Consider the following 22,440-nt stretch of genomic DNA (forward strand, 5'->3'; position numbering starts at 1 on the left):
CACACTGAATTGTTAGTAGCATTTTACAATGCCTTGGAATATTGCACCCAGTTTTGGTCACCATGATATAAAAAAGATGTTGAGATTCTGAAAAGAAGGCAGAGAAGAGCCACAAAGAGGATTGGGGGGACTAAAATGGGGATGAAATCCACCACATTCTGACAGGTTCTGGAGAACCAGTAGCGGAAATTCGGAGCAGTTTGGAGAACCGGCAAATACCACCTCTGGCTGGCCCCAGAGTGGGGCGGGAATGGAGATTTTGCAGTATCCTTCCCCTGCCACGCCCACAGAACCGGTAGTAAAAAAAAATGGATTTCACCACTGGACTAAAACCTGGGAAGAATGATTGTGGGGATTGGGTATGTCTGGTTTAATGAAGAGATGATCTAGGGGTGACATGACAGCAATGTTGCAATCTTTGAGGGGGGGGGATCAGCCGATTCTCCAAAGCAGCAACGGAGGGAAACCAATCAAGGAAAGAAGCAACCTGGACGCTTCCTGACCGTGAGAATAATTGACCAGGAGGCCGGAAGCGGGGCGGCGCTTTCCGGCACGGGCCGCTCTAGGGCCGCTCTCGGTGGCGGCTCCTGCGACGGGAGAGGGGCTTCCGCTTCCGGCTGCGGGGCTGGCAGGGCAGCCGCGGCGATGTCGGACTCGGAGAGCGAGGAGGAGGCGGGCGGCGGCGGCGGGCGGAGAGCGGCGCCCTTCTCGCTGGCCGGCTTCCTCTTCGGGAACATCAACGAGCAGGGCCAGCTGGAGGGCGAGGGGCTGCTGGACCAGGTGGGCGCCGGGAGGGGCTCTTTCCCCGGCGGGGCTGCGGGGCACGGAGCGCAGCCAACCCGCCTCTCTGCCCGCTTCCCCTTAGGAGTCCAAGAAGCACCTGGCCGGGCTCGGGGCGCTGGGCCTGGGCAGCCTCATCACCGAGATCACCGCCAGCGAAGATGATGCCTCCGAGGCCGACGGAGCCCAGCTGGACGAGGAGGGTGAGGCGGCTGAGCTCCTCCCCTCCCCTCCCCTCCCCCTGCCCGTCCTGCCTCCCCCTCGGGCTCAGGGCTTGGTATGAGGGGGACCCCCCAGCCGTGCCTCCCTTGCCCCCCGGGGGGCTGGGTGGGCTCTGGGGAGGTCAGCTTTCCCAACCCCCGATACTGCCCGGAGGCAGGCAAGCGGCGGAAAGAGGCAGTGGGTTCTGTGGGCCTGGCAGGGGAAGGATATTGCAAAATCCCCATTCCCACCCCACTCGGGGGCCAGCCAGAGGCGGTGTTTGCCAGTTCTTCAAACTACTCAAAATTCCCGCTCCCGGTTCCCCAGAACCTGTCAGAACCTGCTGGATTTCACCCCTGGAAAGAGGGCGCGAGAGGCTGATGGGCCAAGGGTCCTTTGGGCAAATCGATTCAGACTCCTCCTCGTGGTCTTCCTGCTGTGTCCTTAACGGCACTTTCCCGGGGAATGCACCAGGGGAAAGGCAGGCTCTTTTGTGTGAAAGTTTTCTTTCAGCGCATCAAAGGCAAGGGAGGGCCAGTGGTCCCTTCCAACCTGTGGCTTCTTTTCCCCTTGCAGGCTGGGTTAAGAGCACGGAGGATGCTGTGGATTATTCTGATATTACTGAGGTGGCTGAAGATGAGAGCCGCAGATACCGGCAGGCCATGGGCAATCTGCACCCCGTTCGGAGACCAGGTGGTTGATGGCAATGATTTCTTCCCTTGGTTCTGAAGCAAGGGGATCACAGAACTTTTAGGATTGTGGGGGAGGCGACGGAGGGGCGATCCAGTGACTTCCCTTGTTCTTCTCCTCAGATGACAACGAGGATGACTACGATGCCGACTCAGAAGACATTGATTCCAAGCTGATGCCTCCCCCTCCCCCCCCCACCAGTGCCATTGAAGAAGGAAGATGAGAAGGAGGCAGAAGCCTCTGGTGCGTATGTACTTTGGGGCATGTTTATCTAGTCAGGACTGAAGATTTTAAAATCCTTTTTTCCCCACCTACAGGGTTTTTCTCTTGTGAATCCACTTTGAGGGTTCTCCCCCCCCACCCCCATGGATCCCCACAATGTTAGATTCCATTTGCAGCATGTATGGTTGTGGCTCTTTCAGTCATGGGGGCCTTTGGCTGAGATGACTGTTCCCTTCTTAGGGCCAGAAGAGGGGGATGGTATCATCTTGCCCTCCATCATTGCTCCTTCCTCTGCTGCTTTGGAGAAAATGGACTTCAGCAGCTCTTCTGACTCGGAGTCGGAGACGGGTTCCCAGGACTCGAGAAAGGCCGAATTAAAGGAAGGGAAGCTCACCCTGCCGCTTGCTGGGATCATGCAGCGAGATGCCACCAAGCAGCTGCCCAGCGTGACCGCCCTTTTCCCTGAGTTCCGGCCTGGAAAGGTAGAGCCAGAGGGTGAGCCCCAGGGTGGGGAGCTGGAGGGGAGGCAAGCCGTTCTCTGACCTGCCTTGTTGCTGCGACAAGGCTCTACACTTTCGGCCCCTGGCTCCAGTTCCAGTCACCCGGGTTGTCCTACTAGGGCTGTGAGATGTCTAGTTTGCTCCTTTTCTTTAAGATTCCCTTGTGGCCCCAAAGGATTCTGGAATGCATCTTTGGTGATCTAGAACAGCCAGAGGAGATTTTCTTCTGGTCCAGCCTGGCTCTTTCGTGAAGCTGGTCTAGCAGCGAGATGCACTTGCCATGATCTCTAAAAACAGTGACAAAGAGATCAGGGCACCCAGAAGGTTCCTGGCAGAGCAATTGGTTAATATGGCTGACACCACCATGGTTCTTTTTCTCCCAGCCTCTGTCAACCAGCATGGGGCTTCCACCCTTACTCTCCACCCACCCCTGGGGCTCTGCCAGCTGACAATCCCCTCTTTGTGTCTTTCAGACAGCTGAAATTCTGGAAGTCATTTTTTTTGCCAGTTCCACCCATCCCTCTGCCTCTGCCTCTCTCTCTCTCTCTCTCAGGTGCTTCGCTTTCTGCGCCTCTTCGGTCCTGGAAAGAACGTCCCATCTGTCTGGCGAAGTGCACGGCGAAAGCGCAGGAAGAAACACCGGGAGTCAGTTCTCGAAGCACAACTCCCGGAGGGGGAAGCCAATGCTGAGCTGGGCTTGGAAGGCAGATCCCCCTGGGAGTATGAATTTGCCCCTCCGCCTCCCCCGGAGCAGTGTCTTTCAGATGATGAGGTGGGTCTGTGGAAATGGACATCCTGGTTCCCTGGGGAGAAGGGGAAATTCTGGCTGCCCGACAATGTGCCCGCTGGCTCTCTCCCTGAACTCTCTTGACACCCATATATCCTTCAGATCACCATGATGGCTCCTGTGGAGTCCAAGTTCTCCCAGGCAACTGGAGATGCGGACAAAGTAGCTGACACCAGGCCCAAAGTGTCAGAATGGCGCTACGGTCCTGCCCAACTCTGGTACGACATGTTGGGCATCCCTGAAGATGGCAGTGGCTTTGACTACGGCTTCAAGCTGAAGGATGACCAGGAGGAAGAGGAGGTGAGTTGCGAAGAAGAGCAATGTCTTGCTGGCAGCCAGGAGGTGAGTCGGTGCCTGGTGAGCCTTTATTTTCACTTTGTAGAGCTCAGCAGCTGAGAAGGATGAACTGCTGGCCGACGAGCACTTCCTGATGGTAACCCAGCTGCAGTGGGAGGATGATGTGATCTGGAATGGAGAGGACATCAAGCACAAAGGAACCAAGACCCAGCGAGCCAGTCTAGCCGGCTGGCTGCCTTCCAGCATGACTAGGAACGCCACTGCCTACAACGCCCAGCAAGGTACGCTGGCCTTTTTCCTGCCTGCGCTTGGCTCTGCTGCTTCCGCGTCTGCTGATGCTTCCCTTGCTTCTCTTGGCAGGGCTGAACCGAAGCGGCTCCCTGCTCAACTTGCCTGTTCCTCTGGTGCAGAAGCCCAGTGTGGCAGGAGTCTTGAGCATTGCTAAGGGCAAAGAGAAGCAGCTGCCTGAACAGCAAGGTAAGGAGGAAGGGTCTCACGCAGGAGAGGCTCTGTAGAAATCTGCAGAAGGAACCGGACAAGCAAAGATCTGCAAGCAGAGCCTCTTCCCCAATCATCCCTGCCTTGATTTTGAGTACTTTGGTTAATCTTTGGGTGTTGAAAAAGCAACTTTGGGACAACCATGACGTGGATGACTGAGCGTCTCCACAGACGATTGGCTGCTAAGTGGTTTAGCCAGATAGTGGCAATCTGACCATTCAGGGGGTTGGCATAAAGAAGAATTTGGGCAGTGATCAGTCAATAGGGGTCTGATCCTTCCATTGCCCCTCTCTTTTTTTCACCATTCTCCTTTGCCCCATAAATATTGGTTGTTTGAAATGTGGGCAGGTGAGGCAGAAATGACTGCTTTTTCTCTTAACTCCCAGAGCACCATGTTGCCCTGCGCCTGGAGCACCGCACTCTCTCTTCTGCAGTGGTGCTAGAGCTTATTTGGGGGGGGGGGAGTAGGGGAGGGAGAAAGTTGCCAGCATCCAGCTGTCTTGAGTTCACTTTCACACTTTGTTGCCCCGGCAGGCCTGGATGAAGACAAGCCATGGTTCTCCATTTTCCCCATTGACAATGAAGAGCTGGTGTATGGCCGCTGGGAGGACAACATCATCTGGGATGACAACGCGATGGACAGGGTCTTGATGCCCCCGGTCCTGACCCTGGATCCCAACGATGAAAATATCATCCTAGGTAGCATCTACAAAAGTCACTTTCTTGTCTTCAGGCTGGAGGGGGGTGGGGTGCTGCTTTCTGGGTCTCCTGATTTCCTAAAGTGGAGAGTGAGTAAACAGAGATGGGAGGCAGCTCCTCCGTCATCTTCCCAGCACATGGTTTTAATTAACCTGAATCCCTCAAAGGATTCTGGGAACTGGGGCTCAGGGACAAGTCAGGCTCTTAACAGAATTCTCAGAGCAAATGCCAAGGTTCCTTGGTGGGGCTGTGACAGTTAAACTGTCTTCATATCTTTTCCGTAAGAAAATATTTTCTTTTAAGCATCTTGTGAACTGGGTTGATCTGGCAGGTAGCTGATTCTTAGCTTCAGGGCTTCAGGGTCTCTTGTGGTAACCCTAGTGGGGCCTTTGCATGGTTCATCAACGGGGGGTAATTGGGAAGAGTGTTTCAGGTCCAGTTTTCTCCTGTGCTCCTCCTAGAAATTCCTGATGAAAAGGAAGAGATGACTCTCAATTCCCCCTCCAAGGAGAACAAGAAAGAGTCTTCTTTGAAGAAAAGCCGGATCCTCTTGGGCAAAACGGGAGTTATTAAGGAAGAGCCCCAGCAGGTTTGAGAGGGGCTCCGTTTCTTCTGGATTAGAGGAGAAATTGATCAGGAAGGGGAGGAAATTCTAATATATTTTTTGGCTCCTGTGTTTCCACTCCAGAACATGTCTCAGCCAGAAGTGAAGGATCCCTGGAATCTCTCCAATGATGAGTTTTACTACCCCAAGCAGCAGGGCCTTCGCGGAACCTTTGGTGGCAACATCATCCAGGTTGGGAACAGATTGTGTTGGTCTTTGTGTACTTTGCTTGCTTTCGACATAAGCCTCACCTAAACCCAGTTGTTGGGGTTACAAACTGTAGCTTGCAACTTAATGTATTTGGAAAACTTGCTAGTTTTGATTTACCACACAACCCATAATTAAACCATGGCTTTGCACGATACGTTATGCAATGCAGTTATTTGCCTGGTTGTGCCAGTGTGCCTTCTTGGGCCTAATTCAAGCCTAGCTTTCTGCCAAGGCTTCACGTGCGGGCACCAGGGACTCGGCTTCCATAATGTGCCCGCAAGATTGGTTTGCAGAGGCAGCCAGAGCAGTTTTGTCCTCCTGTGGGGAGCGGGGAGCCTTCCCTGAGCTGAGGGTGATCGACGGGGGCCCAGATGTTCTTTGGGACATGCCGAAATTGTGCCTCTCTCTCTGGTCTGGTGCAGCATTCGATTCCTGCAGTGGAGCTGCGCCAGCCCTTCTTCCCCACCCACATGGGCCCCATGAAGCTGCGGCAGTTCCACCGGCCTCCCTTGAAGAAGTACTCCTTTGGCACCTTGTCGCAGCCCGGGCCTCACGCAGTGCAGCCATTGCTGAAGCACATCAAGAAGAAGGCCAAGGTAAGAGCCCCCTCTCGGCAGCTGCGCCCAGGACTGTTGCTCATCTCGGGGCTTCGGCCTGCAGAGATTCTCACTCTGCCCCTGCTGAGACCTCTGTGTGTGTATTGTGTGTTCCTTGACCCTCCTTGTGTTGTACCCAGATGAGAGAGCAGGAGCGCCAGGCCTCTGGCGGTGGGGAGATGTTCTTCATGCGCACCCCCCAGGACCTCACGGGCAAAGATGGTGACCTCATCCTGGCCGAATACAGTGAGGAAAATGCCCCCTTGATGATGCAGGTTGGCATGGCCACCAAGATCAAGAACTACTACAAGCGGGTGAGTCCAGGGCTTGGGCTGCCAAAGCCAGACTTCCCCTGACGAAGCCTTCACTCACTCAGCCTTCTTGCTCCTGGCAGAAACCAGGCAAGGATCCTGGCGCCCCGGATTGCAAGTACGGAGAGACGGTATACTGCCACACTTCCCCCTTCCTGGGCTCCCTTCATCCTGGCCAGCTCCTCCAGGTGAGGCCTCTGGACGGACTTGCGGTTTGAAACATCAGCCACTTTCCCCGTTTCAGCAGCAGCAGCAGCACTAAGACAGGGGCTCCTTTGGGGCAGACTGTTGTGCTGTGGGAAGAGAGCCAAGGAATTTCTAGTCCTTTAATGACAGACGGGTTTACGGCAGCCAAGGATTTGTGAACTGGCCCACTTGCTCAATTCTATAGTGGTGTGTGTGTGTGGGAGAGGGAGGGGGAGAGAGCAAGTAGCTGTGAAAGGCTACAAATACTACATCAGTGTGTAAAGCCTAAGGATACTTGATTGAAATAGTAGTCATTGATGATAGTACGATGTGTTCAATTGAACAATTCCTTTACAAAGACCAGCCAAATGCAGCTAAGGAGTGTGTGAGTTTTTGAGTTCCTCCTGGAGCCACCAGGTTCCAGAGAGCTGCTTCTGTCCTAGGTGGCTTGAGCAGTTCCTTTTGTTTGTCAGGCATTTGAAAATAATCTCTTCCGAGCTCCAATCTACCTCCACAAGATGCTGGAAACAGACTTCCTAATTATTCGGACGCGCCAGGGCTACTACATCCGGGAGCTAGTGGATATCTTTGTGGTTGGCCAGGAGTGTCCTCTCTTTGAAGTCCCTGGCCCCAACTCCAAACGGGCCAATACGCACATCCGAGACTTCCTGCAGGTTTGTTGCTGGGGGAGAGAGAACCCAACTGCTAGACCTCCTCAGCAGGTTTTTGGAGAAGTGGAAAAAATAATTTGGGAAGGGAGCTATGCCACTAGCGTTTGCCTGCGACTCATACGCAGGTGCTAAAGAACAGCTGGTAAACAGACTGCCCTGGGCCTGGTTTTGAGCAGATTGGCGAGTGGCCCTACTCTGGCTTTTGCAGGATTGCTCGTAGTTTGGAGATACGACTGAATTCTGTCTTGACTCATGTGGGCACTGGGAACCCCCCCCCCCCGCAATCTCTGTGGAAGGAGGAGGTGTGCAGGAGCAGGCAAGGGAGGGAAGCTCCTTCCGAGGAGCATCCTGCATCTGTAGTCTCTCTGAACGTCTGGCTACTTCACTGCCATCCTTGCCAGGTCTTCATCTATCGCCTCTTCTGGAAGAGCCGAGATCGACCCCGGAGAATCCGCATGGAGGATATTAAGAAGGCGTTTCCTTCCCACTCCGAGAGCAGCATCCGGAAACGGCTGAAGCTCTGTGCGGATTTCAAGCGCACCGGTAGGCAAGGATGGTTGATCAGATCTTCCGCCTCAGAGACAGGCGTGCGGCTGCCCCGCCCCTTCTCCTCTCCTGGCCAGGCTCACGGGGGGGCTGTTGCTTCCTCAGGGCTGGACTCCAACTGGTGGGTCCTGAAACCTGACTTCCGGCTGCCAACCGAGGAGGAAATACGAGCGATGGTGTCTCCGGAGCAGTGCTGTGCCTATTACAGCATGATTTCTGCTGAGCAGCGCCTGAAGGTGAGCTTGTTCAGGGATTCGGAGGCCGTCCTGTCCTGCCCTGCCCTGCCAAGGACTTGTGGAGAGTCATCAGCTGGCTTCAGGCATCATTTTAACCTTCCCTGTGATTTGCTTTTTTGGCTTATTTTAGTGTCTGTACTTGCCCATTTACAGTTTAATGTTATGTGTGAGTCGGGGGGGGATTTTTTTCCCCATCAAACCATGATTTCAAAATCCTGGTTTAGTCTGTTCTCAGCAAGTTGGAGAGGAGAGAAGCCTCCCTCTGCTTCTTGGGTCTCTGTGTCCCACCAGGCCTTCAGTGCTGCTTCCCTTTGGCCGAGGATAGCCCTTTGGCTGGGGAAAGAAGCAGCACAGATCCGCCGGGCTGTTCTAGGGGAGCTGAAAAGAGGGCTGAGAGCAGGTCGGTTGGCCTGCCTGCTGTTGGCTGCTTTGGGACGATGGCACCCCACAGGAGAGGGGAGGGCAGCCTCAGGTATGGGACCGCCTGGAGCTGCAGCCTCTGCGTGGAGAAAGGATGACCAGGTTCCCTTGTGCCCTCGATGGGCCTCGGAGACTTAGGTGGGGTCTGTGTCTCTTTCTCAGGATGCAGGTTACGGAGAGAAATCCTTTTTTGCCCCCGAGGAAGAGAACGAGGAGGATTTCCAGATGAAGATAGATGACGAGGTATAGCAGAGGGGGCGCCTGTTCTCAGCCAGACTTTTAGAGGAGCCCTTCTTCCCTCTGCAATGCCAAGCCTCTCCTCCCCTGTGTTGGTTCCGCTTAGGTGCGCACAGCTCCCTGGAACACCACCCGGGCTTTTATTGCAGCCATGAAAGGGAAATGCCTCCTGGAGGTTACCGGAGTAGCAGACCCCACAGGGTGTGGCGAAGGCTTCTCCTACGTCAAGATCCCAAACAAGCCAACACAGCAGAAGGTAAGCGGAGGACCCAGATGGCCAGGGGCCGCCCTGCCACCAGGAGTGTCTCGGGCTGGCAATCACCCAGGACCAGCTGCTCCATTCGGTCACAGAGGAGGCCTGGGATACCTCCTGGCCGGATCCTGAAGCTGCTGGGGTTCTGGAGCGATGCCAAGCCTGAAGCCCTTGAAATAAAAGGCTGAGACAGGGATGGAAGGTCCTTGCTCTTTTCCCAGCAGGATGACAAAGAGCCACAACCAGTGAAGAAGACGGTCACAGGGACAGATGCCGATCTCCGGCGCTTATCCCTGAAAAACGCCAAGCAGCTCTTGCGCAAGTTTGGAGTCCCCGAAGAGGAGGTGGGTGCGGGCAGGGGACTGGCTCCTCTGGGTTGAGCTGCCTCGGGGCCTCTGCAGCCAACGACTCTCCTTCCTCAGATCAAGAAGCTTTCCCGCTGGGAGGTGATCGACGTTGTGCGGACAATGTCCACTGAGCAGGCCCGCTCAGGCGAGGGTCCCATGAGTAAGTTTGCCCGAGGGTCCCGCTTCTCTGTGGCAGAACACCAGGAGCGGTACAAGGAGGAATGCCAGCGCATCTTTGACTTGCAGAACAAGTGAGTAGTCCTCGGTGAGGGACTGGGTGGGACCTCCCTGCTTCCTAGGGCACCTTTCCGCATGGTTTGTGGCAGAGCCCAATAGGGAGCGGCAGGCAGCTCCCTCCCAATGAGCCCTTGAGTCCTTCGTCAGCATATCTGTGGGGTTTGCTCAGGGAAACTGCTTCCACTCCCCACCACAGCTGCAGAATCCCTTTCCCGCAGGTAAACTGAGGGATTTACTGGAATGATATGCAGATCCTTTAGGCAGTTGGGAACAACTCTTAGAGGATGGGGATTATGGGAGGCCGCTTTGTGCTCTGCAAACGGGGTGGGGGGTGGGGATGTCTTTAGTTAGGGTTTTCAGCACGTGACTCTCCCTGAAGTAAGGGGGTGGGTGGGGATCAAGAGTCCTACAGTGTTGGCAGGAGTGAATTTGGGGTGGGAGTGGGAGTCTCTGCCTTCTGCATCTGCACTCGGCTGCCTGGGAGCTTCAGTAGCTAAAGATTTTCCACTTCAGAGTCCTGGAATCCACCGAGATCCTGTCAACAGACACAGACAGCAGCTCTGCCGAAGACAGCGACTTCGAGGAGATGGGGAAGAACATCGAGAACATGCTCCAGAACAAGAAGACCAGCTCCCAGTTGTCCCGGGAGAGGGAGGAGCAGGAACGGAAGGAGCTGCAACGCATGTTGATGGGGGAAGATGGCGACAAGGACCGGGCCAAGAAGGACCGCAGGGACAAGAAGGGGGCGGGTGAGGATTTGGCCCACAAAGGCCGGAAGGGAGGGCTCAAGAGGAGACTTGGGGGTCTCTAGCACTGAAGGCTGGGGAAGGGGCTTCCTGGCTCAGGCCGAGGGAGGGTCCACAGGAAGCCCCCAGAATCTAGGGACAAGAGTGCTTGCAAAACACAGACAGACAGTCTTTAGAAATGGTTGTAGTTGTGGCTATCGATGGGAGGACTTCACCAGCAATAGGAGGGGCTGCTGTCCCATGGGGGGGGGGGGCTGCCTTTGGGCTGACCTTCCTCGCCTGGATTAAATGACATCCTGGCCACCCAGGGTCCCTTTTAGTTTGCCCTTCTGCGCTTGGGAGGGTGGCAAGGTCACCCTTTTACTCCTCCCCCCCGGCAGCTTCCACTCCTGGCAACTTGGGTGGTTCTCATAAAGACGATGACACGGCCTCCGTGACCAGCCTCAATTCTTCGGCCACCGGGCGCCGCTTGAAAATCTATCGCACTTTCCGTGACGAGGATGGGAAGGAGTATGTGAGGTGTGAGACTGTCCGCAAGGCCTCGGTCATCGACGCCTACAGCCGGATCCGGACCACCAAGGACGAGGAGTTCATGTAAGGGCCTCAGGGGGATCCCGGCCTTTCTGGGGAGCCTGCTGATCTCTGGCTGCGGGAACCAGATGTTTAGATGGGGACGTTTACTTCAAACATTTCTACTCCGAGGCAGCCATTTTTGAAAAAACAGGCGCTCAGAATATAGGGATTGAAGCCAGGGCCCTTCAGGGCACAGAGGTCAACAGGCAGCCCGCTCTAAAGGGAAAAAGGGCCAGGGAGAAAGAAGTGCTGGAACTGAAGCCGGGGAGGGGGTGGGATGTCAGAAGGGTGACGAGACCTGCCCCATTTGCAGTGGAGTTTTCTGAGCAGCTGTGCCATGCCTTGGGAATCCTTTCAGGCTGAGCCTAAGGCTCAAGCTCTGCCGGGCTCTTGACCACCCAGCCAAAAACCAAGCAGGGCCAGAATGCTGCCGGGAGACCTTCTCTCTTGTGCCCGGACGGGGCCCGAATGCTTGGCAGAGGATGCTGAAGTTTAACTGTGCCCAGGGTGTGTGTGTGTGTGTGTGTGTGTGTGTGTGTGTGAGACTGCTCCCTTCGGACCAGCCTGGGCTGAGGGCGGCCTTGTTTTGCTCTCCAGCCGGAAGTTTGCGCTCTTTGACGAGCAGCACCGGGAGGAGATGCGGAAGGAGAGGCGCCGGATCCAAGAGCAGCTGCGGCGGCTGAAGCGGAACCAGGAGAAGGAGAAGCTGAAGGGCCCCCCGGAGAAAAAGCCCAGGAAGATGAAGGAGCGCCCAGACCTGAAGGTGAGCCGGGGCCCCTCAGGGATCAAGCCTGGCCCTTGTCTCGTGGGCCGCTTCTGCTGCCACCCATGGGTCCTTTCAGCATCCAGACTCTCAGTTTCTGTGCTGGGTTTTTTTTTTTTTTTTTTTGGGTGGGGTGGGGTGGGGGACTCAGCTCAGCCTTCAGCTCTGCCTGGGCTGTTGCTGTGACTCTGGTGGGAGTGGTGTTTTCCCTTCTGTCACATCCAACAAGCTTTCATCGTCAGGATGTAGCCTCTCCGCTAGCAATGGGGGGGCTTGGGGTCAAGGTTTACATCTTACTTGGTCTGCCCTGCCTTCCTCCATATCCCTGATACGGGCCGGCCTTCTGCTCCTTTCTGGCAGTTGAAGTGTGGGGCCTGTGGGGCCATTGGGCACATGAGGACCAACAAGTTCTGCCCGCTGTACTACCAAACGAACGCTCCCCCCTCCAACCCGGTGGCCATGACGGAGGAGCAGGAGGAGGAGCTGGAGAAGACGGTCATTCCCAATGACAACGAGGAGCTGATCAAAGTGGAGGGGACCAAGATCGTCTTGGGCAAGCAGCTGATTGAGAGGTGAGAGTGGCGGGGAAGAAGGCGCCCAGCATCATGGCCGAAGGAGGCGGGATTTGCAGGGTCTGGGATCCTGCTGGCTGGCCGGCCAGGAGCAGTGCGCTCAGGAGGGTGAGTGGGCCGAGTCCTCCCAGAGGGTGGAGCTGCAGCCCATCCCACTTTCGGCATCTCTTCACAGCGCGGACGAGGTTCGCAGGAAGTCCTTAGTCCTGAAGTTCCCCAAACAGCAGCTTCCCCCCAAAAAGAAGCGGCGGGTTGGGACCACGGTGCATTGTGACTACTTAAATGTAAGCCCTTCTAAGTGTCTTCGGTTTCTATCCATCTTGACCTTACAATATAGTATCTACTACTACGTAAACATTTAGGTTTGATTTACAGGTTTTCTTTTTTCCAGAAATGCACATTGCATCAATAGAAGAGAATATTTGTTGCTCAGGTTTGAACTGTGGAGTCCTTTGTGTGCACGGTGGTTTTCTTGCAGACTTTTCATTACCAAAGTGGGTAATGTCATCAGTGCCCTTGAGTCCTGTGGGGTGCTTGCAGCACTGATGATGTTACCTAGTTTGGTATTGAAACGTCTGCAACAAAACCACCAAGCTCATGCAGATTGTGATTTTGCAGTTTCATTCGCTACGTGGGATAAGTCATAACTAGCAAAAGGAACGGCTGAGTTTCAAGTACCACATTTTTTGGAGTATAAGACGCACCTTTTTCCCCCAAAAAAGAGGGTGAAAATCTGGGTGCGTCTTATACTCCGAATGTAGCCCCGCCCAGCCTCTCAAACGGAGGTTTCAGAGGCTGGAAAAAGCATCAGAAACGAAGCTACAGAAAAAAAAGCCTCCAAACGGAGCTTCAGAGGCTTTTTTTTCTGAAGCTCTCTTTCGGAGGCTTTCAGAGGCAGGGTTTTTTTTTTTTTTTTTTTTTTTTTTTTTCTGAAGCGAAGTTCAGCAAGGCACAGAGCTCACAACCAACAAACCTGTTGCTAAAATTCACTTCTGGGAACAGCTGATTGGGGGTATTCCGTGAGGCCATCCCCAATCAGCTTTTTTCTTATTTTCCTCCCCAAAAACTAAGGTGCGTCTTATACTCCAAAAAATACGGTAAATCTGAATCCTTGTGTGGCAGGATTGGAAAATTAGAGGAGCAGTTTCTCGGGCTCTGCAAAGTCTGCAGCCCCGTTGATGGTCTTGCTTCCTGTCTGTTTCAGCGGCCCCACAAGTCCATCCACCGGCGACGCACAGACCCCATGGTGACCTTATCTTCCGTCCTGGAAAGCATCATCAACGAGATGCGGGATCTTCCCAACGTAGGTGCTTGGATTGTGGGAGGGAGATTCTGGGTTTGATAAAGCTGAACCTCCTTGCCTTAGGCTGGTTGGGTCTCTCTGGAAGAGCTTGGCTTTAATCGTTAAGAGATTAAAATAAGTCTAAAGCACACAAAAATAATGTACCAAATTTCTTATCAAAGATTTAAATTCTACTTCAACAGTTTATTAAAAGTTTAAACTATTAAGAAGGTAAGTCTGAATAGATGAGGACTTACTCTGGTTATTAGTATGGTAAAGCTATGTCTCTTGGTATCCCGTGGGGCTTGGCTGGTGGCTTGGAGGAGCGGGGTCCGTTGGGGGAAGGTAGAATGTTGGTGGGCCCAGAACAAACCCTCATCTCTTCCTATTTGCCTCCCCTCCCCCCCCAGACATACCCCTTTCACCAGCCTGTTAATGGGAAGGTGGTGAAAGATTACTATAAGATCATTACCAAACCGATGGACCTGCAGACCCTTCGAGAGAACGTCCGCAAGCGACTCTACCCGTCTCGCGAAGAGTTTCGGGAACACCTGGAGCTGATTGTGAAGAACAGTGCCACCTACAATGGTTTCTGCACCTTTTTTTCCTTAACCTTTACTTACTCACCCCTGGTCTTAGGCAAGGAAGGATCTGAGGGCAGCAGCCTGGCGCTTTTCTGTGATTCTGAGTGGGTGGAGAATGGCAGTGAAAAGGGGATTTGAGAATTAACTCACCAGTGTGTCCGATACCCAAAGCTTCCCTTCTGAAAATTGCTCTTTCTTTGTCTTTAAATCTGCTGAAGATTTTCTCATCCTCATAGGGTTGGTGTGGAATTGTTCCTGACCAGCCAATTCAGTTCCTGGAATTTTTGCTATTTTTTTCCTTGACCTGAGTGTCTTCCTTTCCTCTTCCCTGGCGTGATTTTGCCATCTGGGTTGTTGAAATCCTTCCCTTCCTTTTCCTAGAGTAATTTTGGGGTAGCCACCTGCAGCCTTCAACTGGCAGTTCCCGAAGGAAAGCAGATGAGGTTGCTGAAGCAAGAAGAGCTGCTTGGTTGTTCATTGACTCTGCTCTTCCAGAAGTTCTGTGAGGGAGGGTGGGTGGAGGAGGGCGATTGTGATTAATCTCTGTGACCTCCCCCCCCCCCCATGGGAAGAATCATCAATGCTCTCAGCTGTTGAGCCTCAGAGCCATTAATCCTTCTTGCTATCAGTGGAGTACGAATATCTATTTTTTGATTACACATTTATAGTTTTCTTTCCTATTCAATAAGACCCTCACAAAGGAAGGCTTGCTGTTTAACTATCGATTTTTTTATTTGCTCTTGTTTCTGCTACTATGAATACGCTATAGCAATAGCAATAACATTATTGCTATCGATGACAATACTATAAACGTAACCAAAGTGAGAAGGGTTGGGGCACTGGAAACTTGCCTTAGTCTTATGTCCACTCTGTATTTGCAGGGCCAAAGCACTCCTTGACCCAGATTTCTCAGTCAATGTTGGACCTCTGTGACCAGAAACTGAAAGAGGCAAGTCTCGTGTGAAGGGAGAAAGAATGAACATCTGAGCTGAAGTTTTAATTAAGCTTCATAATGCTGTTATTAAAGCACTAATAAGCTTCAACAAAGGCACTTGTAGATCAGAGAAAGATGTGCACATTTGCTGCTTGCTGCCTCTAGGTCAAAGTGCCCACCTGGTGAAGTCTGGGCAAAAAGCTCAGCATAGGGGGGCAATCCTTTGGATACCTGTTTGAGATCAGAGGGCTCAGACATGGCATACTAAATGCTCCAACTTGATCTTGCTTGTTGAAGTCAGCAAATTTTAATGCCATGCTTTCCCTCCCCCCCCCCCCAGCTTAAAAGTATTCCCACAATTAAAAGGGAAAAGTGTACTGTGTGCCATTGAGAGTGTGTAAAAAATTAGCTTTGGGGGCATGGAAAAATCAGCCAAAATTTCTGGAAAAATTGAGCAGCAATTTGGTTCCCATAATGAATGGGAGGCTTCAGTGTTTGAAAAACTACTGGTTGAAAAGCTAGAGCAGAATAAGAAAAATTGAAGTCTGGATGGTAAAATACTATAGGATAGAAATGGAATGGAATGGAATGGAATGGAATGGAATGGAATGGAAAGAATAGAATAGAGAATAGAATAGAATAGAATAGAATAGAATAGAATAGAATAGAATAGAATAGAATAGAATAGAATTTTATTGGCCAAGTGTGATTGGACACACAAGGAATTTGTCTTGGTGCATATGCTCTCAGTAAAGCTGGATATAACTATAAAAAGTGAAGCTGGAATTGGTTCAAGGATGTTGGTCTCCATAACTCTTGCCTTCCTGAACCTTAATGTCATTTCAGAAAGAAGATAAATTAGCTCGTTTGGAGAAGGCCATAAATCCCCTTCTGGACGATGATGACCAAGTAGCCTTCTCCTTTATTCTGGACAACATTGTGACCCAGAAGATGAAGGTGGTTCCTGATGTAGGTGTGCCCTTGGCAGATAGGGGGTGGGTGGGGGCTGTGGGGGTGGGCTCTTGTACATGTCCGGAGGGAGAACCCCTGCTTCCCAGGAGACCCTCTTCTGCCTTGGGGTAGTTCATCAACAGCCTTTCCTCCTGAGCTGCACTTGAGCAATGCTAGTTTTCGCGAATCTTAATGGGCAGCTAGAAAAAAACATTCTTGCTCTGGAGCATTCCTCCTCCCTACCTTTCGGTGAGATTAGCACAGGAGGAATTAGGATTTGTTGGGAATTTGTTGGCATACAAGAAGAACATTTACAAAATGTTTTATAGATGGCATTTACCCCCGGCGAGATTGGCCAAAATGTTTCCCAATAGACCACCAAATTGCTGGAAATGTAACCACCAACAAGGGACCTACTATCACATGTGATGGACATGTCCCAAAGCCAGGGATTATTGGACAAAAATTTAAAAAATGGTTGGAGGAAATTGGTGAACAAAAATTGAGATGAAGCCAGAGTTATTTCTTTTGGGTATAATAAAAGGTAATATAAGCAAAGAAATTCCAATACATCCTACTCCATATAATCACTGCAGCCAGAATCACATTCGCCCAAAATTGGAAGCAAGAAAACACTCCATCAAACAGAATGATTAAAAAAAAGGTGCTAGAATACGCAGAAATGGACAAATTAACGATGGAATTAAGGGACAGAGAGGAAACAGTGTACTATGAGACGTGGAACAGGTGGTATAACTGGCTTGAAAAGAAGTCTAAAATTAACATATAGTGATTGTACAGAAAAGATAATAAATGGAGAGAATATATATTTTAGAGCAGGAGTCCCCAAACTTGGCAGTTTTAAGACTTGTGGACCAACTCTCAGAATTCCACAAGTTTTAAAGCTGCCAAGTTTGAAGACCTCTGTTTTAGAGTGTAGTAGACATGTAAATATTGTAAATAATATAAAAATAAGTAACTATGAAATAAGAATGTATATGTATAAAACAATAAGCCTGTAGATAAGTTGAAATTAAGAAAAAATTCCGATAACGGAAAGCTATAATAGTGTAATTGTGATTTTAAAGGTTAAAAATGTTGAATAAAAATTATTATTAAAAAAAATAAAAGGATTTGTTGGGAAACAGGCATTCCTTTTGCTTTCAATGGAAGTTTTGCAGAAGCTCTTCTTAGTTTCTTTGTCGGTGTCCTCTTTGCTTTCAGTCTTGGCCGTTCCATCATCCTGTTAATAAGAAATTTGTGCCAGATTATTACAAAGTCATTGTCAGCCCAATGGATCTGGAGACTATCCGCAAGGTATGTAGGTGTGTATGGAAGAAGAGCCTTGAGGGTGGCTGAAGCCCAGAGCTGCCCTGGGTGCCCTCCAGATCTGAAGGTCAAAACGGGCGGGGAGGGGATGCAGATCAGGAGAAGGCATGAGGGTTGCTCTCCTAAACATCTGAAGGGCTATCTCCGATACCTTCCTGGGTGTGTTGCCTCAGATGGTGGGAAATGGAAACACAGCAGGGCAGTTAAGGGGTCTCTGAGGCCTTTGGATGTGCCACTTGGGGTCTGGGGTCTTCCTACAGTCCACTGATTTCTTCCAGAATATCTCCAAGCACAAGTACCAGAACCGAGAAGTCTTCCTAGATGATGTGAACCTGATCCTTGGAAATAGTATCAAATACAATGGTGAGCTTTCTTTGGCCAGAGTATAAGGCCACCCTTGGACCCCCACCCCTGAAAATTTGCTTGGCTAGAATAAGCCATTTCTCAATGCCCCCTGCTGACTCTGGAGCCTCGCTGCCAGGCTCCCCTTTGCCTCCTGGGCCCAGCCTTGCTCTGTGAGGTTGGGCAGAGTGAGAGGAGGCCTTGCTGGCTGGCGGAGGTTGCCTAGCCTTCTCTGGTTGCTCCCTGGCCCTGGGAAGCCAGTTCTCCCTTTGTTTGGAGGTCCCTTGACTGGGCTTTTCAACGCAGGGCCGGACAGCCAGTACACCAAAACAGCCCAGGAGATTGTGAGCATCTGCTACCAGACCTTAGCGGAGGTAAGGGGCCCTGCTCTGAATCCATCAAACGCTGCTTTCAGTTTGGCAGCCCTGCAAATGTTGCTCTTTCTTTCACCTTCAGTATGATGAGCACCTGACTCAGCTTGAAAGAGATATTTCGACTGCCAAAGAAGCAGCCTTGGAGGAGGCTGACCTGGAGAGCTTGGATCCCATGACTCCTGGGCCCTACACGCCGCAGGTGAGTATGTCTATGATCAGAGGGGGGGGGGGCTGCAGCTATTCTTGATCTGGTCAGGTTTCTGTGTAACAGCTCAGGTCGACTCCTAGCTCAGGAGATGCTTGGTGGAGAGAAAGCCAGGATGGACTTTAATTGACTTGTACCTGTGGGGGTTGAGCTGGAGGGAGGAGGGATCCCAGAGCAGTTTTCCATTCCAGGGAGATCCAGTTCAGTTGTAACCGATTGCTGGTTCTTCTGGGTCTTTCCCCGCTTCCTTGTCCTTGTTCCTTGTTTAATTCCTGCCAGGATTGTCCACCAAAACTGTTTCTCAGGCTTTCCCTCGTGTAGAAGACCCATTAGATGGTCCACCAGCTCTCTCAGGGTGTTCCCAGGCTTTCTCCAGCTCTCCGGTCAGAACAGGATTGGAGGTGATGCAGCTGCTGAGAGCCTGGCAAGTGACCGAAAGGCTGCACTGGTTTCACAGACTGTTTTCAGCCAAGGCTTCGAAAGCAAAATAGAAAAAGGTCAACCAAGCAGCAAAAAGATAACTGATAGGAATGAACGCAGAAATGACTCGCTGGTTGTCCTTCATTGGGAATGTGGGTCAGTAAGGGAGGAACCGTCATTTTCACTGTTCTTGCCGCGAGTCCGAGAGAGAGGAAGCGATGGGAATGCGCAGAGCTTTTTTTCTGAATAGGGGTCTGAGCTCCAGCCTCTCACAGTCAGCCTGCTTGATTCAGGATAGCTAAGAGAAGGAAGAGAGGGGCTCATTTTTGAAAGCACCTCAGGAAGCTCGTATCTCATCTGCACTCCCGTGATTTCCTCCTTTCAAACGCCCTGTAGCCACCCGATTTGTATGATACCAACACCTCGCTCAGTATGTCCCGGGATGCGTCCGTCTACCAAGATGAGAGCAATCTGTCTGCTATGGACACACCCACCACGACACCCGAAAAGCAGTCTGCACAGGTCAGAAACGCACCCGAGGATTCCACAGGAAAAGAGAGGGGCGCTGGCTGCAGAAAGGAAGAATAGCTTTCCCACAGGAGCTGTGGATCGAGGGCAGACATGTTGAAATAGGGCATGGCACAGTAAGGGTGGTAGTTTCTTTCTCATTCCTGGCCAAAGGTGTGGAACCAGAGCTCTGTAGAAGAAGATCTCTTGCAAAAGGCCTTGTTGATCAGATGGTAATTTCTGGGAATGACGGATGCAACTATCTCTTTGCTTTGAAAAGCCTTTGAAAGGGATTCCTCTATTTGGAGCAGCCGGGAAAAGAAATGAGACGCGGGCCTGTTGACAGAGAGGAGTCCCCATTATTGTTACTTCATTCATGTCTTGCCTTTGGGCTCCAAGCTCACATTAAGTGAGGAATGTTTCTGAACATCCAGAAACTTTTGCAATGCCAGATCGTTGCTCCTTTCCTGGTTTCATTCAAGTATGAAAAGACACGTGCCAGAAATGCAGAGGGTCATTTCAATCCTTGTAGTAGTGAATGGAGGGCTCACATTGAAAACAATGGGGGAAAATAGTTCTTGAAAAAGATAATAACGTAGCCTAGCTAACCTGGGACAAACATGTTTTTCCTGGTATGGTTCTTTTTTTTAACGTGTTGGCTATAATTATATGATGTAGACAAAGGAGAGGGAGAAAGTTGAGAAGGAGGAATGGGGAGGACATGTTCCTCGGGGGCTTTAGTGGGGGCCCACTGGGGAGTTTTTTCAGCTGCCGCAAAAGGTTGGTTTTTTCCAGTCCAGGGAGGCAGTTGTCTCTCTAGGCCCCTGCGAGGCTGTGGAGGAGAAAGCTGGTGCCCAGGGTGCCCGGCACTGTGTGCTTCGGGGCTTGGGACCTGTTGCTCAGCTAGTCTAAAGAGTAAAGCCCCACAGCCCAAGCAGGCATTGCCCTGGTGGAGGCAGCACCACAAGGCCAGCTAGGAAGTGCCCCCCCCCCCGGTGGCTTGGCTGGCCTGTTTTAAAAGCGTCTGTCCCCCCGTGCCTGCTCCTTCCTCAGTGGCGTTATCTCTGTGTTCCTCACTCAGATGCGGCAGGGCCAAGGTAGGCTGGGCGAGGAAGACTCTGACGTAGATATTGAAGGGTTGGATGAGGATGAGGATGGGAAACCTAAGACTCCAGCCCCAGTGAGTATCCGTGACCCCACCTGTAGCTCACCTGTTGACTTCTGCTCTCATGGCAGAAGCTGAGGCAGTGCAGGGCCCTCCGGAATGATTCTATCAGCAGCGGATGGAATGCTAGACAAAGCGATTAGTTTTTAGGAAGAGCTGGCATTGCCGGTGCACCGTGTCAGTGGGAAGGAAGCCAGGTGTTCTTTTGATGTGCTTCTGCTTCTGACCGCCTCTTCTCCTTCCTGCTCTTTTGTGACAGGAAGTGGAGGATGTGGATGGGGACCTGGTTGATGAGGAAGAAGGCTCGGTTCAGCAGCCTCAGGCCAGTGTGCTCTATGAAGACTTGCTCATGTCAGATGGGGAGGACGACGATGGCAGCGATGAGGAGGAGGGCGATAATCCCTTTTCGTGTGAGTTCTGAAGGGGCAGGAACTGTGGTGCCCTTGTTTGTTGTATATACTCCTAGTTCCAGAGAGAAAGACCCAGGAAGGCATCCTCCCTCACTCCCTCTTTCTGTGTTTCTCGCCAGAGACAGGAGTGGGTTGGATCTGAGACCAGGGTAGAACTGGGGAGGGGAGAGAATGCAGGCTAAGTGCAAAACAGAAAGGGATGCAGATTTGAGTACAGGGAGTTTTCTTTGGGTCAGAAGAGTTTGGAAAGAGGCTTCACTGCCCTCCTGGCCCAGGGATTTTTAGGAAAGGGGGTGGGGGGAGTGTCTCTGATACTGGTGAAAAATGAAGGCGCAATTAGATAAATGGAGAAAAGAGAGCACCTGTGAATTGGAAGAAGAATAGGACAGTCACCACGGGAGCAATTAGGGAAATGCTTTGTTTATTTACTATTAATATTTTTATACCATCCAGTAATTGAAGTTCTCTGTAAAATATATAAAGATAACGATAATATAAACATTACTTAATGTGAAAAAAATTGTTTATTGGAGTAGTTCCAATGATTAGCCATCTTTTTCTGATGTTTTTCTTTCTGTTGATTCGAGTCATGGCAGTATGCCTGGCAGCCTTTGTGGAAATGCACAACTCTGCTGAAGTCTTTCTTTCTTTTTGGTGGTGATGTTGCTTAGCGGACTTTGAAGGCCAGACAATTAGTGAGATGGTGCTGAGGAAGTAAATGTCCCGGGAGCCCCCAGCACTGACAGGGAGAACCTGTGGGTGGCAAGCGAAGGCACAGCATCAGAGTGACCCTTCGGTTGTGTCTCCTAGCTATTCAGCTTAGTGAGAGCGGGAGCGATTCTGATGTGGAGCCCAGCGCAGTTCGGCCTAAGCAGCCTCACGTCCTCCAAGAGAACACACGGATGGGCATGGACAATGAGGAGAGCATGATGTCCTACGAGGGAGCTGGAGGAGAGGCCTCTCACGCCATGGAAGACAGCAACGCCAGGTGAGGAGGACGGCCCATCAGGCAGCCCATCGTTCAGCAAAAGAATCCTAACGGTGTGCCTTCCTTTGACAGATAAGGGACCCTTCTTGTTTCTTTTCTAGTTATGGCAGTTACGAAGAGCCAGGCCCAAAGTCCAATACGCGCGATGCCAGTTTTAGTAGCCTGGGGGGGTACGAACTCTCGGAAGAGGAGGAGGAGGAGGAGGAGGAGGAGGAGGAAGAGCAGCGATGCGGCCCCAGCGTGCTAAGCCAGGTCCACCTGTCGGAGGATGAGGACGACAGCGAGGACTTTCACTCCATAGCGGGAGACAGCGATCTGGATTCTGACCAGTGAGGATGGCCTGGCATGGAGTTGGCGGCCTTGGACTCTTGCTCTCCTTCCGGCCTCTGAAGAAGAGGAGAAGACCGGGGGAGGGCACAACCACCGTCTCTCCTACGGCCCTGGACTCCTTCCCTAGGAAGGCAGCACAATCCACCAGGGCTTCCCTGGCTCTAAATTATTTGGGGGGGGGGGTTGAGGGGATTAAGGGGGGGGAGTAAGGAGGGAGCTAGCAGCATGTGGACATTTTCCCCCAACTGTAAATAAACCTCTTTTTGGAAGGCCCCAGAGTCCTCTTGCTTTTGGGGAGGGGGGAATGACGCTGGTGGGGAGGGAGGGACACAGCTATGAAGGAGAGGGGGGGATCAGCACCGTTTCTCCCCCCATCTGCCAAGAAGAGGCAGCCATTTTGCGCTCCATCGGAGGGGTGGGGAGACGGAGCCCCGCCC

General features: G+C 51.8%; 1 protein-coding gene across 1 annotated transcript; it reads left to right on the forward strand.

Annotated features, from left to right (window-relative positions):
* Positions 1-639: 639 nt before the first annotated feature.
* Positions 640-22,170, forward strand: TAF1 (TATA-box binding protein associated factor 1). The gene is given in 41 exon segments (XM_070952152.1): positions 640-780; positions 866-983; positions 1,558-1,674; positions 1,794-1,858; positions 1,860-1,914; positions 2,134-2,375; positions 2,947-3,165; positions 3,283-3,480; positions 3,563-3,758; positions 3,838-3,954; positions 4,510-4,674; positions 5,136-5,263; positions 5,363-5,470; positions 5,911-6,084; positions 6,225-6,398; positions 6,479-6,583; positions 7,055-7,255; positions 7,654-7,795; positions 7,904-8,034; positions 8,617-8,697; positions 8,798-8,947; positions 9,169-9,288; positions 9,367-9,542; positions 10,042-10,277; positions 10,655-10,868; positions 11,445-11,610; positions 11,971-12,182; positions 12,358-12,466; positions 13,387-13,485; positions 13,875-14,052; positions 14,930-14,997; positions 15,829-15,951; positions 17,158-17,250; positions 17,541-17,625; positions 17,911-17,978; positions 18,061-18,177; positions 19,000-19,125; positions 20,192-20,290; positions 20,535-20,685; positions 21,496-21,673; positions 21,775-22,170. Coding segments are annotated over 41 exon segments (5,871 nt in total). The 5' UTR covers positions 640-645; the 3' UTR covers positions 22,007-22,170.
* The last annotated feature ends 270 nt before the right edge of the window (positions 22,171-22,440 follow it).

This window comes from Pituophis catenifer, unplaced genomic scaffold (assembly GCF_029215685.1).
Source record: "Pituophis catenifer annectens isolate HBS135680 unplaced genomic scaffold, rPitCat1.0.hap2 SCAF_11, whole genome shotgun sequence".
In the NCBI taxonomy this organism is placed as follows: Eukaryota; Metazoa; Chordata; class Lepidosauria; order Squamata; family Colubridae; genus Pituophis; species Pituophis catenifer.